Source organism: Dermacentor silvarum, chromosome 6 (genome assembly GCF_013339745.2).
Source record: "Dermacentor silvarum isolate Dsil-2018 chromosome 6, BIME_Dsil_1.4, whole genome shotgun sequence".
NCBI classification, from domain to species: Eukaryota; Metazoa; Arthropoda; class Arachnida; order Ixodida; family Ixodidae; genus Dermacentor; species Dermacentor silvarum.
Window position 1 is genome coordinate 78,367,362 of NC_051159.1, and position 19,448 is coordinate 78,386,809.

General features: G+C 48.0%; 1 protein-coding gene across 1 annotated transcript; it reads right to left on the minus strand.

Annotated features, from left to right (window-relative positions):
- Positions 1-1,855: 1,855 nt before the first annotated feature.
- On the minus strand, positions 1,856-19,393 carry LOC125946321 (uncharacterized protein DDB_G0271670-like). Its single transcript, XM_049669056.1, has 3 exons — positions 18,514-19,393; positions 15,802-16,383; positions 1,856-2,040 (listed from the first exon to the last, which is right to left on the minus strand). The coding sequence occupies exons 1-3, from the start codon at positions 19,391-19,393 to the stop codon at positions 1,856-1,858; spliced, it is 1,647 nt and encodes a 548-aa protein (XP_049525013.1).
- Positions 19,394-19,448: the final 55 nt, after the last annotated feature.

The following is a 19,448-nucleotide window of genomic DNA, read 5'->3' on the forward strand; positions in this document are numbered from 1 at the left end:
CGAAGTGCACCCGAAGCGCAAGTGACGCGTGATGCGCCGCTCGGTTAGCACGGTCCCAAACAGTGTCGCCGTCTGGGGGCCTCCGGCGGAAGGCATCACCGGCGGTGCCAGCGTCTCAAATTGGAAACGCCCGGCGGTCGGCACACTAGTAAGTATATTCTAGGCACTATAACCGAAGCGTTCACTGTCGGTGCGCGTTAGTGTCATAATGCAGTACTTCTCTTTTTTGCTCGTAGGCGGAACCTCACGGCGACGGCGATGGCGACGGCAACGGCGACGGCGACGCCGACGGCAGAAATCTGCTTTGGAGTGTCCATATAATTGCTATCGCAATAAAATGTAGTGGACATAAAAATAGGCAGATAATGATGATGAATCTAATTTTGGGAGTTGCGGTGAATCGCGCGGCTGTACGAACCGTTCGCCTCCGCAGCCGGCGTTCTTCATAATGCTTTCGTTGTGAAAGCGAGTGCTCGAGGTCATCCAGTGAGGTATCTGCAGGTTTACATGGTCCATGCATTACACAATGCTTACTATTTTAATTTTACGTGAATGTTTACTACAATTTAGATGGCCACTGACGTATAGACTCGTGTAAGGGCCACACTTTTCTGTCGCGATTTTGACGGGCCTTTCATGGTACCGGACCATTTGACATCATATTTCCAACTACGAGTATGAAATCCTCTGTAAACTTCCGCGATCGCCTCCCCTGGATATCCAGTAGCGACGCGCGAAAGTACGCTGCGCGCGATAATTCGCTGTTGAGCCCGATCAGAATCAGCGCACGGAACGCGATTGCTTCTCGGTTGGATGGCTTTTGTAGCGTGAGCTACACTGGCCGAGGTTGAGCCGTTTCGCGTGGCTCCTGGAGAGCCGTGCTGCGCATGCGCGAGGAGCAGTGACGTCGCACGGCGCACAGCTGGCGCGCCGGGCGTTTGCCCGGAGTTTTCGCTGGGAGTTTGATCGTCTGCGCTGGGCGTTTGCCAGTGTGGTATAGCCATGGAGAAGGAGAGCGAAATCGCTGCTCAGCGGCGCAGATGAGCGGAGAAGCTTAACTCATTGGATCCCGAAGTAGTTGTCTGGCAATTAGCGGTTGAGCTTAGGAAGAACAAACAGAAGAAGGCTAAACGTGCTGCGGAAACACCGGAGCAAAGGGAGGAACGTCTAGCAAAGTGGCGTCGCCAGGAGGCTGAGCGACGTGCCCGACCATCTCAGCAGCCGCAACAACAAGACGCCGTCGATGACGTCAAGGCTCGTCGATTGACTGACTATATGGTGAAACTTAGCGAAAGCGCTCGTGCGACTCGGACCTTCGAGACGAACTGCGTAAACAATCCGTTTGGATATATGTGCGACGTGTGTGAAAGACTGTGGCACATGAAAGACTTGACGCCGGTAAGTAGTGCCATGCGTGAAACGTTGAGTTTAGCGGCACCGCCTGAGTGGGGTGAAACCATGACGCGGGATTGCACAACGTGCAAGAACTTTCTCATTAAGCAGAAGATTCCACTCTTTAGCGTTACCAATGGGTATCGTTACCCACGTGTACCAGGTCTACCAGTTCTGAACGACGTGGCCAAACGTTTACTTTCGCCACGGATTCCCTTCGTTCAGATGCGTCGTCTAATGAACTGGAGAAATGGTCAGTTTGGCATGTTACGTTCGGCGACCTGCGGGGCAGCGTGCTTGAAGGATATTCTGATCGTATGTGACGAATCGCTCCGGGAGGCTGAGAAACGTCCCGCCCGGAAAGATCAGCGGCGACACCAGGCCTATACACCTCTCCAGGAATACGTGTCGCCCGGGCGCCGACCACGACAATAGGAAGAGGAGATCTCTTGGAAAACGTCTGCTACGACGCTTTCTCACGGCCGCTTGACAGACCAGCTGGCCGCCAAGGCAGTTCTCCAAACCCGTTCGATGGCTGGCCCATTCCGGGAACAACCAACGCGTCATGTTTGGCGCGAGGCCCCCTGTCTACGAGCGTCTCCTCCTTTCTGTGGGGCAGTGCGCAGAGTGTGCCCGAAGGCATTTCTCCTAAGGTGTTCGGGAAACAAAGGTGACGGGGGAGTATGCGCACCCTCGCCCTCAAGGCGAAACCTACGTGGACTATCGACGCTCCGATTGGAGGATGGTGGGACCACAGTTTGGCGAGAGAGCAATTAAGCAGACTTTTGGCGGTTCTCGGGTGTGCTCCGACCCAGTCAAGCTAGACTGATGAGACGTACCGTCTCGTTCTCATACTCCTGATGTAAATAGTGCAAATAAACCCAATACTCTTCGTTCTCGATGAGAACGTGTTCCTCCTGTCAACAACGTCTTCAGCGTGGATGAGGCGGACGACGGCATGGGCCAGCTACCACTTTGGATATGCCCGACTCCAAGTCTTACAGGCATTAAGGGACGCGTGGTGAACGTGCCGGTATACACGGACGAGATGCTAAAGCAGTTGCCTCGCAGCTTGGAAGATGATAAGTGCATAGTGGTGAACATAAAGAGGAGAATGTTTGCCAAGGCTACCTATCTGTCGAACATAGTTTCTCGCGATGTGCTTGGACCTTGGGTTGAGGTACTGAGAGCCTCGCCGCTGTATAAACACTACGGCATAAACATTGATGAGGGACCTTTGGAGAGGCTGGTGACTTCAATCGTGCTCCAGACTCTCTTGGTGTTCCTATGAAGGACACATTTAACCTGGACTTAGCGAGTGTTCCAACTGTACATACGACCCAATGGGGGACCACCATTGATCTTATGTATCACAGACAAACAATCAATTCAAAGTAGTGCGTTTGGGGCCATAGAGACGGCAGCGTGTTAGTACACTGACCACCGAGCCGTCTTTGTGGAAATAAAGAAGCAACCAGACGTTGAGCAAAAAAATGTGGTTGATCCCTCTTATATAGGAATCGGTATAGAACACGAAAGTGAAACGTGTCTTCACAGAAGTAGTGTAATGTTTATTGCACATTGATATATAATGTCTATTGGTGTTTTGTGGCTAAAGCGCCCTTAGGCGTTGATGCACCCACGCTGACGCCTGGTGGCACGTCTCCTCCATCACGACTACCAACGTCGATGACCATGAGCAACCGTCGTGCATATGGAAGCTGCACTACGCTGCACACGCTAGCACAACGCGAAAGACGAAGCACGTAACTGACACACTAATACAACGCGCAAGACAAAGCACGTAACTGAATCGTCACCGAGTCAAATCAGCGCGTACAGCGCGTCGTAATTGCAGCCTCCGCGATCAACTTCAGAAACATTTTCAGAGCTAATTGCGGAGGCCACGCTCCGCTGTACTGAGTACGGTGAACGCCACCTAGGTGGCGTTGGTAGTGCTTCTTGATGCCAGCGTCCCTTCGAATGCTGGCATCGAGGCGTTGTAGTGCTGAGACCACCGAAGTATAGTGCCTAGAATATACATACTAGTGTGCCGACCGCGGGCTTTCCGGTGGCACGGAGAATGATGCCTTCCGCCGGCGGCCACCAGACGGCGATAGCCGTACGGACCGTACTATGCCGAGCGGCGTCTCTAGCCAACGCGCGCGTGTGCGACAGACGCCAATGGGCTGTCCCAGCCCGTTTCGTTCTGCGGAGCGTTGGTTGAGGTGCAAAGCGTAATCGAAAGAATATGATTTCGTTGCACTTACAAACGATCGTAGGCACAGTTATCATTATAACGCTACACGATACGGGGTGTTTCTGCGAAAAATACCAATAAATAAATACGTGGTTTCCGAAGTGTAAATTTTTTCCACAGTAAACTATTATATGCGAGACATGTCCACAAATGCTAATGTCGCACCAAGTTGTATCTAATTACCATAAATTAAATTAATTACCATAAATGACGGTAATTAAACAGGGCACATTTTCATGGGCGACACGCCGTCGACTAATCTTGAAGGAGCGCTCAATGTAGCAATTATTAAAGTGTTTCTCACAAGCGACAGCCGCCAGAGTTAGCCTTCGATCAGCCCTCTTATATTCTTCTCCCACTCGCCAAAACGTTCTGGCCAGTCAACAGGCGCTGAATAATGAGACTTGCTCGTTGTTTGAGCGCTATCCAGTTGTACAATATGGGACAAAACAGGTGCTGTGTTTACGCCTCGTTTTCTGCGACATCTCGGTTCCGTCCGTGAACAGACACAAGTGCGAACCACGCGCACAGAAAGAAACCCAGCAATGACATGCGGAGGCACCACATGCTACTTGCTCGAAAGCTACAACGCGCCGCAACCGACTGCGCTTATGAACGCGCATCCGAAGTGCACCCGAAGCGCAAGTGACGCGTGATGCGCCGCTCGGTTAGCACGGTCCCAAACAGTGTCGCCGTCTGGGGGCCTCCGGCGGAAGGCATCACCGGCGGTGCCAGCGTCTCAAATTGGAAACGCCCGGCGGTCGGCACACTAGTAAGTATATTCTAGGCACTATAACCGAAGCGTTCACTGTCGGTGCGCGTTAGTGTCATAATGCAGTACTTCTCTTTTTTGCTCGTAGGCGGCGGCACCGCCCCGAGCAAGAGCGCGGGTACACGGAGGAGTGTTAGATATATAAGGCGCGTCTGTGTAGCTCTCTGCAAATGCGTTTGTGGCGCAATGGGTTAAACGCTCGGCGATCTATCGTCGCGGACCGAGAGGTCGTGGGTTCGATTTCCAAATTTTGCATGTTTGTGGAACTTTTTCTTCTGGTTTCTTTCTTTGTATTATGTTCGTGTACATTGTAAGCTGACGTATTTCCGTGACGGAAATACGTCAGTGAAGTCTTGGTGGACCCCGGCATAAAACACTTTCGTGTTAAAAATGTTGAAGTGAGAAAACACGGATGAGTTAGCCGCCACTGGTGCTTCTAATGCGCTTGTACTCCTATTGCCAGGATTTGGCGAAATAAAGCGAAGGTATAAATGAAAAGCCGTGCACGTCCGCGCCAACAATGATGCCGTAAGCTTTTAGCGACAACAAAAGCGAAAAGGTAGAGGCAACGCAAAAGAATCCTCAAATTATGTGGGTAAGAAAACTCCGGTGATGACAGTTGAGGGGTGGGGGGGGCAAACATGAACGCATCTCACTCGATGACCGTGGAAATTCGCTGTCAAAACGTTGGAGTGAGGAAGCGCCGCAGCAGCAGCGAGCGAATGGACCTTCGTGCTGGCTCTCGCGTCAACGTGAACTAAGCCGCTAAAACAAAGTCCACGGCGGACTCTGTCCCCGTCACAGATTGCTTTCAAGATACAGTGGCCTGGGGGCGCGTTCTTCTTCGGGCACGGACGCGTTCTACTCCGGGCGGCCAGGCGCCCGAAGTAGAACGCCCCACGTGCCCCCGCTTCATACCCTGCCCCTGAGACTTGCGTGCGACGGAAGACGGTGTGCTTCCTCCCATCTTTCCTCTTTTGCGTGCGCGAGATTGACCCCGTATTCAGAAACGCATCTTAACTTCAAGCTCATGCTTAACTTGATTTAAATGGCGCCTGTCGTCAACGTGCCGAAGGAAACGCAATTAGCGTTTTGGTTACATTCACGCCAAGCGTCATTTAGGTCAAGTCAAGCATGGGATTTAAGTTAGATGGATTTCGGAATACGGGGGTGAGCCGCGATCGCCGGCCTCGCACGCTTTCACTGGCACATACAGTATATACGGCGCGCGGGGACGATTTTATCGCCCTTGGACTTTACACGGAACCTCGCGGCGACGGCGAAGCCGACCGCAGAAATGCGCCTGGTGTGTCCATATATTTAGTATCGCAATAATAAAGTATTTCTTTCTCTATCTGTTAGCGCCCAAATAATAGATTATGTAGATTTACAGGAGAGTGCATAGCCGGGCCCCTTTTTATAGATTCATGGTTGATTGGAAGCGCAAACACAGACAAATAAGGAGGAACGAGACACAACGAGCGCAGTACACAGCAGTACACAGTACAGTGCACACAGGTCCTCACCAAGAACACTGACATGTGTGCGCACCACGATTATGCAAGCAGCGGTAACCAGAATGCTGTCCTGGCTCAAGCAGAGCCGATTGAGCAGGGCGTGTGGCTTTGCCGTTTTTGCAGGCAAACGCAATGCGTGTCTCTGGAGGCCTTCTAACACTTCAAGCACGAGCCGCGTATGCGCCGTCGATACCTGAAGATTAAGACAAGAGCTGCTGCGGCGGCACCAACGACGTGGACGGGCCTTGAGTGTCCGCAAATTGCTATGACAATATTAAGTTAGGACTTCGAAGCTGTTGGTGATGTGTAGTGAAGCAAACCTTTATTTGCGTATCTCTCCGTGGTTTAGTGTGTACTCATAGCATTGGCGTCTCGCCGAGTAGAAATTAAGCAATGGGCCGTTCACACTGCTGAGGCGCGGAGGGGAAAGGTATGAAGAAAACTGGTGACTTTAGCGTTGAGGAGATTTAAGTGTGAGCTGTTGCGTTGTGGTGCTGGTTTATACGTCACAAATGGTGCTGGTATAGTTAAGGGCAAACGTAAAGTACTTTCAACAACGTCCAAATTAAGAGATGTACTCTGCTACGTCATTACAAAGGAGGCAGACGCGTTCAATGTCAAGCGTTACGTTTCGTACAGTATGTGCATGCGTACATTGTCTCGGTCCTGAGATTGTGAAAGAAGTCGTTATGGAACTTAGGATTTTGCGTGGGATGCGCATATATTTTTTATCGAACAGATCTTTAGAAGTTGCATTTAGCTTACAGCTCAATTCTGACCTCCTATAGCGGGCTGCCTGAATAGACGCATATAACTTGCCCAACAAATCATAATGGGCATATAGCGAATTGTTAATTCATTTAGCGCACACTTTGCAAGAGCGAACTTGAAACAGAGCAGTAGTGAAGTCATGTATGCCCTGGCAGAAGTTCTCAGACAAGAGTCACAGCCGAAATGCCGTTTCTCTAAATCTGGTAAAAAAAAAAAAAAAAAAAAAAAAAAAAAAAAAAAAAAAAAAACGGGCAATTTTGCACTCGGTCGTGCAAAGCTTAGGCACAGCGAAAGTGTCAATCCTCAAGTCTTACTGGTTGCTACTGCTAGGTACTAACTTGGTTGCTGCTAGGTCTTAGCTTTGTTTGACTTAACTACGTATGTAGGGAAGGTATTCTCGAGCGATCCATTTCGGAGGTACCTTCCCTTTCGCGACATTTCGCGTGACTACCGCTGGACGCGTAAGCGCCTACGAGCGACAGCGTTCCTGGCATGCCACCCGCCGTGGTTGCTCAGTGGTTATGGTGTTGGGCCACTGGGGAGCACAAGGTCGCGGGATCGAATCCCGGCCCGGCGACCGCATTTCCATGGGGGTGAAATGCAGAAAACACCCGTGTACCTAGATTTAGGTGCACGGTAAAGAACCCCAGGTGGTCCAAATTAACCCGGAGCCCCCCACTACAGCGTGCCTCATAATCATATGGTGGTTTTGGCACGTAAAACTCCATAATTTAAAAATTTTTACTGGCATGCCACAAACGCAGGCAGGCAGGAGCCGTGTCTGTGTAGGACGAATCGAGCGCGCACCTGCGCCGGTGGTTACTAGGCTACGCGAGGCGACGTCGTCGCTACTGCTTCGGTAGACATGACAGCAGACATGACCTATTACTGTGAATTTCCCAATAGGAACATTTGCCCCAAAGCTAGTAATTGAAAGGAAGTTATTGAATATTATTGTTATTAAGCTTCCTGGTCACTGATTTTCCATGGAGGTGATTTCCAATTTTTCCAGAAATAAGCCTCAAAATTCGGAGCACTGCCATATGTCACTGACAATTAAACTGTCCTTGAAAAAAAAGGGGGTGCTATATAGTTTGAAAATTGAAAATCGTGGTGCCAAAGATTGTTATCTTCAAACCTGTTAAATGAAAACCGTTATTTGTTTATCATAACGGTCTCTTGTGAACACACAAGATATTTTACGATGTTTTACATGAAGGATGACAAAAGAACAATGGCTACAAATACGCGAGGTCACATCATGTGCGCCACGCAAAAAAGGCCAAGTAGTGCGACCACAATTAAACACATTGACACTGATATAATGCCACGTAACGTAACTGTTTGTTTATTCCGGATCAAACAAAGGCAAAATGTTGATGTTTCAATAGCGTATGTACTCATACAGAAGCGTTCACACCAAGCCCAATTTTCGTAAATGTCGCCGCCGGTTGCAGCTTACATACAGATGTATTACGACTCCATCAGCGATTTATGTACGTAGGCGCATCGATGGAAGCGTACGCCGTGATCTCAGTTGCGAGCGAAGTGATCGGCGTGGCAGCACAGATCTTGCTTTATGGTATGGTTCACGACGCCGCCGAGAAAATGCGCGCTGAACATGTGATGGGACCTTTGCGGTCGTGTCTTTGGATGGTGGTTCAATGCTCGGCTCAGTAGATTTTCTGCGGTCTTCCGACTCCATGTTGGTCACATAGCTCGAGTTGTCAAGCGTTAAAGAAGTGCTCGGCGTCACGCGTGAGTTGTTTTTTTGTATGGCGCCAGGTGATTCTGTTGAGCTGTTGACAGCTCTAAAAAATCCTGGCGTAATGGTGGAGTTGTTGCTTGTGGGTGACGAATTGTTTTGACAAGGTTGCTTTTCATTTTTCGCAGAACTTGAATTTATATTAGGCCTGATGGATGTTTCTGTGGTATATGATGCCACGATCAAACTGCTCAGTGTTGAAAAAATGCCGTTCGTACTGTCTGAGTTCTTTCCTTGTGCTGTTGTGTGCGAATTCGTATCACTAGAATTTTTGGCAGGTAAAAGATTGTGCGGTGGCACACTTGAGCTGTTTGCTTGCATGGAACTCGATGGAGCAGAGAAGTTGTCCAAGGACAATAGGCTGGAAGCATTGATTGAACTGTTACTTAATGGCACAGTGCCTGATTCATTGGCTTGGGTTTTTACTGTTGTAGCGCTTAAGGCAGCACTGGAGCTCTTGGCTGTAGGATAACTGTTCGACGTATAATTTGAGCTGTTGTCTGTTTGCATGGAACTATATGAATAATTCAAATGAATGTCCCCTGAAAAGTCGCTACGCGTACTTGTCAAATTCTTGCATCGTGAGGCTGTAGATGATTCAGTTGTAGTCGTATTTTCACTTTCCGTAGTCCTTGTATCACTGAAATTTTTTCCTGCTTGAGCATAGCGCTGCGCCACACTGGAACCATTCTGGGTTCGCGCAGGGCTCAATAAACTAGTCCAAATGTTGGGATAGCTGGTCGAGCGCATTTCCGTTGATGTGGTGTTTAGCGCGCTAAGCTGAGTTCTGGCTCCAGTGCTAGTTGCGCCATTTGAGTTCTGTAGTATGGCATAAATGCTCGGCGCCATACTTGGCCTGCGGTATGTTGCATCAGCACTAGATTCAGAAGATGAGTTGTCCGCTAGAGAAGTGATGGGTACACTGGTAGAGTTCTTGCATCCTGGTACATTCGTTGGTTCAGTCAACGAATGGTGTCTTCCTGCAGTTACTTTCGTATCATTGGAAATTTGTGCTGTTACGGAAATTCGCGGTATAACATCTGAGCCGTTTCCAGACGACATGGGATCGGATACAACAGCCGGAACGCTGGGCTTGCTGGTCCAGTTCTTGTCCACAGCCGTAGTATTTGGTTCACTAAGTTCGCTCTCTAATGTAGAGCTACTGGCATATCTCGACTTATTCACTGACGTATAATTGCTCGGCTCCATGCTTGAAGGGCCGTCTACATTTAGGGCATTGGATTTAGAAAATGAGCTGTTGCCCACAAGAGATATACTGGAAGCAATAGTCGAGTTCTTGCATGGTACCGTCGTCATTAGTTTAAATGAAGATGAATCATCACTCTCCGCATCACTCAAGTCGGCACTTGGGGAGCTCTCAGGTGCCGCACTAAAGTTGTAGCCTTGTGTGCCGGCCCTGGATGCAGAAGTTGAACTGTTGTCGGTTAGAGAAACGTTCGTAATAGCGTTCGAGTGCTCGCCTGTTGGAGTTCCACTAGGTGGCGTAAATAAAGGATTATCTCCTGTCACAGTAAGGTTAGCATCACTCCAGTACTCCATCGTTAAAGAACTTGGTACCACTGTTGAGCGCTTCTCGGTTTCCGTGCTATTGCATGCAGTAATCGAACGATTTGCCCTCGATAAACTGCCAAGCTCGTTGCTCGAGTTCTCGCCCTTTGCAATGCTCAAAGAGCTCTTCTCTGTTTGCACGCTAGTGTACACAACGGTTGAATTATTCTTTGTCGAAGAAAGTCTAGATGTAGTGGGCGTGTTTTCCACAGCAAAAGTAGTGGAAGACTCGGTATGATATGCCTTGTCAGATGTCGCAGCACTTGAGTAATCACTCGAATTGTCCGCGTTTTGAGAAATGCAGGGGGCCACATTTGAACCATTGCCAGATGGCGTGTAATTGGATGAATGCAAGGAACCATTGCCTGCACTAGAAGTCCTTGGCAAAGAGATGGAGTTATTGTTTGTCGAAATTGTGATGTTTTGAATGGTTGAGAAATCATCTGAAGTAACTCCAAGATCACTCGAGTTCGAGTCTACTGAAAAACTGCTCGCCGTCAAACGTGAGCTGCTGTCAGCTTGCAGTGAAGTGGATGCCGAGGTCGAACTGTGCTTCCCTGATGAAGTGTTAAACGTGTCGGTCGAATTCGTGAAAGCAGGCGCATTCGTCCACTGAGTTGGCGTTTTTTCCGACGCTCTTGAGCAGTTGCCGGATCGTATGCTACTAAACGAAGGTGTGGAACTATGCTCCGTCGAAAAATAACTTGCCTTCGAGGCCGCATTGTCACCTTGTACAATATTGGGCTCAGAACTTGACATATATTCTCCTGTGGTGAAGGTGAACACATCACTTGAACTCTTTTCTGTTGAAAAGCTGTCAACACTTGAGTTTTCGCCTGAACGCTCATTACTTGAAGTCGTAGTAGATGAGTTCGAAGAAGAACTGTTGCGCTTGGCAGTTTGCTGTCCTACAGAGTTAGTCGTGGTCATCGAATTTACTGAATTTATGCTCACGGCTCTAGAAGTAATTGTTCCTACATTTGACTTATCTGTTTCTATAGCAACGACTGTAGGAGTGAAACCGCCAAAGCTAGAATAACTACTAGGCGTAACTTCTCTTATAATAGTATGTTCAGTATGGTTTACACCGTTCGCCCCAATAGTGGACGTTCCTACAGAACTGCTGCCAACCGCACTTGAGCAATTGTCCGTTTGCACTGCAACAGCTACCGTAGTCGAGCTGCTCACAAAAGGTGGGGTGGAAGTGCGCATCTCATGCTGAGTTGTTTCCGCTTGTGGGCTTTTAGTTGTTGTAGAACTTGTAACAACCTCTGAACTGTTGGCGCGGCTAGAATCGTTGGTCGCCAGACTTGGACTTTTTTCGGTATCTCTCGAAGTGGATGCAACAGTAGACCTTTCATTGCGCCAGCCAATGCTGGGTGTAGAATTTGATTCAACTACAACTTTCGTAAGCTCGCCGCTCTTAGTCATGCCTGCACCATCAGTAGAATATGTTGCTGCGGAAATTATATCTGAACTTGAGGTGCTGCTTGTTTGCTTAGAAAAAGATACCATAGTCATGTTTGTGGCAGTTGACAGTGTCATCATAGTGGTCTTTTGATCGCTTGTGGCATGATTAACGCTTACCTCTGCACCGGGTATTATTGTTGTCGTGTTTGTCACAGTACTGGAGGTGTCGGCTATGTGAGAATCGCTAGGCGGAACACGAGGACCCTTTTCAGCCTCCTTGGTAACAAATGCTCTAGTAGAATCATGATTACTTGAATAAGATCTGAGTGGAGCACGTGTTTTCTCTACATTTTTCAAGGAGGTTTGTTCACTGCCCGTAGAAATGCTCACCAACACAGTAGAAGGTCCTCCAATAGGCAAGTTTGCCGCCGCACTTAAGGCGGTGTTCTGCGACGGAAACGATGCCGCCGTCATGCTTTTGGCAGACGATGTTATTGTAGCGGTTGTTCGCTGGACTGTGGAATCAGTTCTGTTTCCTGAAATGTGGGATTTAGCAGCAGTCATGCTTGACATATTACTGCTGCTTTCGGATCTGTTATAATCATTTGACGTCAAATTTGTACCTTCTTCTGTTTCTGTGGTCCCAGATGGAGTGACAGAATCACCGACTGCCTTATTATTTCTCTCTAGACAATTTACCTTGTCTATACCATTTTTAGATGTATGTTCACTCACCGTAGTTATGTTTTCAAGTTGGGTAAAAGCTCCGGATGCAGAACTCCTTATAACCGCACTCGAGGTGCTATTCGTAAGCGCTGTAACAGATGGCGAAGTCATGCTTGCGCGAGATGTTGTAGCCGGAGTGATTTCTTGCTGGTCCGGCGTTCTAGTTGTCGTTTTTGGCGTGGTGGCATGAAGTGATGATGACTCGGTCACACTGCTGAAGTTATCCGCTCTGTGAGATCCGCTAGCTGGTAAACTAGGATGGCCTTCTCTTTCTGTAGCACCATACCGGGTGAAAGATCCGTCTGCACTGCCATTAGTACTTTGTGGAGCATCTGTTCTTGCTGTGGCTATGGTAGCCGTGCGTTCTTTCCACGTAGTCAGGCTCTCCTGATCAGAAGTTTCTTCTGTAGAACTGTTCCTTCCTAGACTTGACCTATTGGTATTTTGCATTGTAATAGATGCTGTAGACATGCCTGTTGTAGTTGTCGTTGTGGTCATTTGCTGGCTTATGGCAGTATTGGTGGTTTCGGCAGTTGCGGCCTTATCGCTTTCACTGCTGATTGCTTGAGTGGAGCTCTTGGTTCCACGTGAATAATTACACGAAACACTTGCACCTTCTCCGGCTTCGGTTGTAACAGATGGAGTGATAGAATCGCCTATTGTCTGATTAATGCTCTCAAGACCATTTACTGTGTCAACTCCGTTGGTAGAGGTATGTTCTGTTGCAGTAGTTATGTTCTCAAAATGAGTGGAAGCTCCTATTGTAGCCCTGCTTATCACCGTACTTGAGGTGCTGTTCGTTCGTGCTGCAACCGATGGCGTTGTCATGCTCGCGCGAGATGTTGCCGTCGTACTGATTTTAGTTGTTGTTTCTGTAGTGGTGGGTTGAAGTGACGTTGACTCGGTCACATTGCTGAAGTTATCGTCTCTGTGAGATCCGCTAGGTGGTAAACTAGGTTGGCCTTCTTTTTCGGGAGCACTATTTCGGGTGAAGGAACCGTCTACACTGACATTATTACTTTGTGGAGCATCAGTTTTGGCAATGGCTTTCGTTGACGTACGTTCGTTCCTCGTAGTGAAGCTGTCCCGATCAGACGATGTCCCTCCTGTAGAACTGCTGCTTACTACACTTGAATTGTTAATTATTTGCGTTGTACCAGATTCTGTAGACATGCCTGTAGTAGTTGTTGTAGTCGTTGTGATCGTTTGCCGGCTTGTGGTATGATTGGTTGTTTTGGTGGTTGTGGGTTTAACGGTTTCACTTGTGATTGCTTGAGTGGAGCTCTCGGTTCCATGTGAATCCTTAGACGAAATACTTGTACTTTCTCCTGCTTCGGTTGTAAAGACGGAGTGATAGAACCACCGGTTGTCTCATTACTGCTCTCCAAACTATTTGCTTTGTCTACTGCGTTCGTAGAAGTACGTTCGCTTGCAGTAGTTTTGTCTTCAAAATGAGTGGAGGCCCCTATTGTAGAACTGCTTATCACCGTACTTGATGTGCTGTTCGTTCGTGCTGCAACAGATGGCGTTGTCATGCTTGCGCGAGATGTTGTTGTGGTGGTAGTGATTTTGGTTGTTGTTTCTGTATTGTTGGGTTGAAGTGACGTTGACTCGGTCACATTGCTGAAGTTATCGTCTCTGTGAGATCCGCTAGGTGGTAAACTAGGTTGGCCTTCTCTTTCGGGAGCACTATTCCGGGTGAAGGAACCGTCTACACTCCCATTAGTACTTTGTGGAGCATCTGTTTTGCAGTGGCTGTCGTAGAAGTGCGTTCGTTTCTCGTAGTGAGGCTGTCCCGATCAGACGATGTTCCTCCAGTAGAACTGCTGCTCACTACACTTGAATTGTTAATCTTTTGCGTTGTACCAGATTCTGTAGACATGCCTGTAGTAGTTGTTGTAGTCGTTGTGATCGTTTGCCGGCTTGTGGTATGATTGGTTGTTTGGCGGTTGTGGGTTTAACGGTTTCACTGGTGATTGCTTGAGTGGAGCTCTCGGTTCCATGTGAATCCTTAGACGAAACACTTGTACTTTCTCCTGCTTCGGTTGTTAAAGACGGAGTGATAGAACCGCCGGTTGTCTCATTACTGCTCTCCAAACTATTTGCTTTGTCTACTGCGTTCGTAGAAGTACGTTCGCTTGCAGTAGATTCGTCTTCAAAATGAGTGGAAGCCCCTATTGTAGAACTGCTTATCACCGTACTTGATGTGCTGTTCGTTCGTGCTGCAACAGATGGCGTTGTCATGCTTGCGCGAGATGTTGTTGTGGTGGTAGTGATTTTGGTTGTTGTTTCTGTATTGTTGGGTTGAAGTGACGTTGACTCGGTCACATTGCTGAAGTTATCGTCTCTGTGAGATCCGCTAGGTGGTAAACTAGGTTGGCCTTCTCTTTCGGGAGCACTATTCCGGGTGAAGGAACCGTCGACACTCCCATTAGTACTTTGTGGAGCATCTGTTTTTGCAGTGGCTGTCGTAGAAGTGCGTTCGTTCCTCGTAGTGAGGCTGTCCCGATCAGACGATGTTCCTCCATGTAGAACTGCTGCTTACTACACTTGAATTGTTAATCTTTTGCGTTGTACCAGATTCTGTAGACATTCCTGTAGTTGTTGTTGTAGTCGTTGTGATCGTTTGCCGGCTTGTGGTATAATTGGTTGTGGCGGTTGTGGGTTTAACGGTTTCACTGGTGATTGCTTGAGTGGAGCTCTCGGTTCCGTGTGAATCCTTAGACGAAACACTTGTACTTTCTCCTGCTTCGGTTGTTAAAGACGGAGTGATAGAACCGCCTGTTGTCTCATTACTGCTCTCCAAACTATTTGCTTTGTCTACTGCGTTCGTAGAAGTACGTTCGCTTGCGGTAGATACGTCTTCAAAATTGAGTGGTAGCCCCTATTGTAGAACTGCTTATCACCGTACTTGATGTGCTGTTCGTTCGTGCTGCAACAGATGGCGTTGTCATGCTTGCGCGAGATGTTGTTGTGGTGGTAGTGATTTTGGTTGTTGTTTCTGTATTGTTGGGTTGAAGTGACGTTGACTCGGTCACATTGCTGAAGTTATCGTCTCTGTGAGATCCGCTAGGTGGTAAACTAGGTTGGCCTTCTCTTTCGGGAGCACTATTCCGGGTGAAGGAACCGTCTACACTCCCATTAGTACTTTGTGGAGCATCTGTTTTTGCAGTGGCTGTCGTAGAAGTGCGTTCGTTCCTCGTAGTGAGGCTGTCCCGATCAGACGATGTTCCTCCAGTAGAACTGCTGCTCACTACACTTGAATTGTTAATCTTTTGCGTTCTACCAGATTCTGTAGACATTCCTGTAGTTGTTGTTGTAGTCGTTGTGATCGTTTGCCGGCTTGTGGTATAATTGGTTGTGGCGGTTGTGGGTTTAACGGTTTCACTGGTGATTGCTTGAGTGGAGCTCTCGGTTCCGTGTGAACCCTTAGACGAAACACTTGTACTTTCTCCTGCTTCGGTTGTTAAAGACGGAGTGATAGAACCGCCTACTCTCTCATTACTGCTCTCCAAACTATTTGCTTTGTCTACTGCGTTCGTAGAAGTACGTTCGCTTGCAGTAGATGCGTCTTCAAAATGAGTGAAAGCCCCTATTGTAGAACTGCTTATCACAGTACTTGAGGTGCTGTTCGTTCGTGCTGCAACAGATGGCGTTGTCATGCTTGCGCGAGATGTTGTTGTGGTGGTAGTGATTTTGGTTGTTGTTTCTGTATTGTTGGGTTGAAGTGACGTTGACTCGGTCACATTGCTGAAGTTATCGGCTCTGTGAGATCCGCTAGGTGGTAAACTAGGTTGGCCTTCTCTTTCGGGAGCACTATTCCGGGTGAAGGAACCGTCGACACTCCCATTAGTACTTTGTGGAGCATCTGTTTTTGCAGTGGCTGTCGTAGAAGTGCGTTCGTTCCTCGTAGTGAGGCTGTCCCGATCAGACGATGTTCCTCCAGTAGAACTGCTGCTCACTACACTTGAATTGTTAATCTTTTGCGTTGTACCAGATTCTGTAGACATGCCTGTAGTAGTTGTTGTAGTCGTTGTGATCGTTTGCCGGCTTGTGGTATGATTGGTTGTTTTGGCGGTTGTGGGTTTAACGGTTTCACTGGTGATTGCTTGAGTGGAGCTCTCGGTTCCATGTGAATCCTTAGACGAAACACTTGTACTTTCTCCTGCTTCGGTTGTAAAAGATGGAGTGATAGAACCGCCTGTTGTCTCATTACTGCTCTCCAAACTATTTGCTTTGTCTACTCCGTTCGTAGAAGTACGTTCGCTTGCGGTAGATACGTCTTCAAAATTGGTGGTAGCCCCTACTGTAGAACTGCTTATCACCGTACTTGAGGTGCTGTTCGTTCGTGCTGCAACAGATGGCGTTGTCAGTCTTGCGCGATATGTTGTTGTGGTGATAGTGATTTTGGTTGTTGTTTCTGTATTGTTGGGTTGAAGGGACGTTGACTCGGTCACATTGCTGAAGTTATCGGCTCTGTGAGATCCGCTAGGTGGTAAACTAGGTTGGCCTTCTCTTTCGGGAGCACTATTCCGGGTGAAGGAACCGTCGACACTCCCATTAGTACTTTGTGGAGCATCTGTTTTTGCAGTGGCTGTCGTAGAAGTGCGTTCGTTCCTCGTAGTGAGGCTGTCCCGATCAGACGATGTTCCTCCAGTAGAACTGCTGCTCACTACACTTGAATTGTTAATCTTTTGCGTTGTACCAGATTCTGTAGACATTCCTGTAGTAGTTGTTGTAGTCGTTGTGATCGTTTGCCGGCTTGTGGTATAATTGGTTGTTTTGGCGGTTGTGGGTTTAACGGTTTCACTGGTGATTGCTTGAGTGGAGCTCTCGGTTCCATGTGAATCCTTAGACGAAACACTTGTACTTTCTCCTGCTTCGGTTGTTAAAGACGGAGTGATAGAACCCCCGGTTGTCTCATTACTGCTCTCCAAACTATTTGCTTTGTCTACTGCGTTCGTAGAAGTACGTTCGCTTGCGGTAGATTCGTCTTCAAAATGAGTGGAGCCCCTATTGTAGAACTGCTTATCACCGTACTTGATGTGCTGTTCGTTCGTGCTGCAACAGATGGCGTTGTCATGCTTGCGCGAGATGTTGTTGCGGTGGTAGTGATTTTGGTTGTTGTTTCCGTATTATTGGGTTGAAGTGACGTTGACTCGGTCACATTGCTGAAGTTATCGTCTCTGTGAGATCCGCTAGGTGGTAAACTAGGTTGGCCTTCTCTTTCGGGAGCACTATTCCGGGTGAAGGAACCGTCTACACTCCCATTAGTACTTTGTGGAGCATCTGTTTTTGCAGTGGCTGTCGTAGAAGTGCGTTCGTTCCTCGTAGTGAGGCTGTCCCGATCAGACGATGTTCCTCCTGTAGAACTGCTGCTCACTACACTTGAATTGTTAATCTTTTGCGTTGTACCAGATTCTGTAGACATGCCTGTAGTAGTTGTTGTAGTCGTTGTGATCGTTTGCCGGCTTGTGGTATGATTGGTTGTTTTGGCGGTTGTGGGTTTAACGGTTTCACTGGTGATTGCTTGAGTGGAGCTCTCGGTTCCATGTGAATCCTTAGACGAAACACTTGTACTTTCTCCTGCTTCGGTTGTAAAAGACGGAGTGATAGAACCACCGGTTGTCTCAATACTGCTCTCAAAACTATTTGCTTTGTCTACTGCGTTCGTAGAAGTACGTTCGCTTGCAGTAGTATTGTCTTCTAAATGAGTGGAGGCCCCTATTGTAGAACTGCTTATCACCGTACTTGATGTGCTGTTCGTTCGTGCTGCAACAGATGGCGTTGTCATGCTTGCGCGAGATGTTGTTGTGGTGGTAGTGATTTTGGTTGTTGTTTCTGTAGTGTTGGGTTGAAGTGACGTTGACTCGGTCACATTGCTGAAGTTATCGGCTCTGTGAGATCCGCTAGGTGGTAAACTAGGTTGGCCTTCTCTTTCGGGAGCACTATTCCGGGTGAAGGAACCGTCTACACTCCCATTAGTACTTTGTGGAGCATCTGTTTTTGCAGTGGCTGTCGTAGAAGTGCGTTCGTTCCTCGTAGTGAGGCTGTCCCGATCAGACGATGTTCCTCCTGTAGAACTGCTGCTACTACACTTGAATTGTTAATCTTTTGCGTTGTACCAGATTCTGTAGACATGCCTGTAGTAGTTGTTGTAGTCGTTGTGATCGTTTGCCGGCTTGTGGTATGATTGGTTGTTTGGCGGTTGTGGGTTTAACGGTTTCACTGGTGATTGCTTGAGTGGAGCTCTCGGTTCCATGTGAATCCTTAGACGAAACACTTGTACTTTCTCCTGCTTCGGTTGTTAAAGACGGAGTGATAGAACCACCGGTTGTCTCATTACTGCTCTCCAAACTATTTGCTTTGTCTACTGCGTTCGTAGAAGTACGTTCGCTTGCAGTAGATGCGTCTTCAAAATGAGTGGAAGCCCCTATTGTAGAACTGCTTATCACAGTACTTGAGGTGCTGTTCGTTCGTGCTGCAACAGATGGCGTTGTCATGCTTGCGCGAGATGTTGTTGTGGTGGTAGTGATTTTGGTTGTTGTTTCTGTATTGTTGGGTTGAAGGGACGTTGACTCGGTCACATTGCTGAAGTTATCGGCTCTGTGAGATCCGCTAGGTGGTAAACTAGGTTGGCCTTCTCTTTCGGGAGCACTATTCCGGGTGAAGGAACCGTCTACACTCCCATTAGTACTTTGTGGAGCATCTGTTTTTGCAGTGGCTGTCGTAGAAGTGCGTTCGTTCCTCGTAGTGAGGCTGTCCCGATCAGACGATGTTCCTCCTGTAGAACTGCTGCGTACTACACTTGAATTGTTAATCTTTTGCGTTGTACCAGATTCTGTAGACATGCCTGTAGTAGTTGTTGTAGTCGTTGTGATCGTTTGCCGGCTTGTGGTATAATTGGTTGTGGCGGTTGTGGGTTTAACGGTTTCACTGGTGATTGCTTGAGTGGAGCTCTCGGTTCCGTGTGAATCCTTAGACGAAACACTTGTACTTTCTCCTGCTTCGGTTGTTAAAGACGGAGTGATAGAACCGCCTGTTGTCTCATTACTACTCTCCAAACTATTTGCTTTGTCTACTCCGTTCGTAGAAGTACGTTCGCTTGCGGTAGATACGTCTTCAAAATTGGTGGTAGCCCCTACTGTAGAACTGCTTATCACCGTACTTGAGGTGCTGTTCGTTCGTGCTGCAACAGATGGCGTTGTCATGCTTGCGCGAGATGTTGTTGTGGTGGTAGTGATTTTGGTTGTTGTTTCTGTATTG

Bases quoted from the DNA above. Each gene is read 5' to 3' on its own strand.
- LOC125946321 (XM_049669056.1), bottom strand. From the start codon at position 19,393: ATGACAACGCCATCTGTTGCAGCACGAACGAACAGCACCTCAAGTACG. The intron at 16,384-18,513 runs GTGGTTCTATCA...ATGAGACAACAG, and splicing joins GAGCAGTAATGAGACAACCG to GCGGTTCTATCACTCCATCT. The intron at 2,041-15,801 runs GTACTGTGATAA...CGAACACCTTAG, and splicing joins ACGAACGAACAGCACCTCAA to GAGAAATGCCTTCGGGCACA.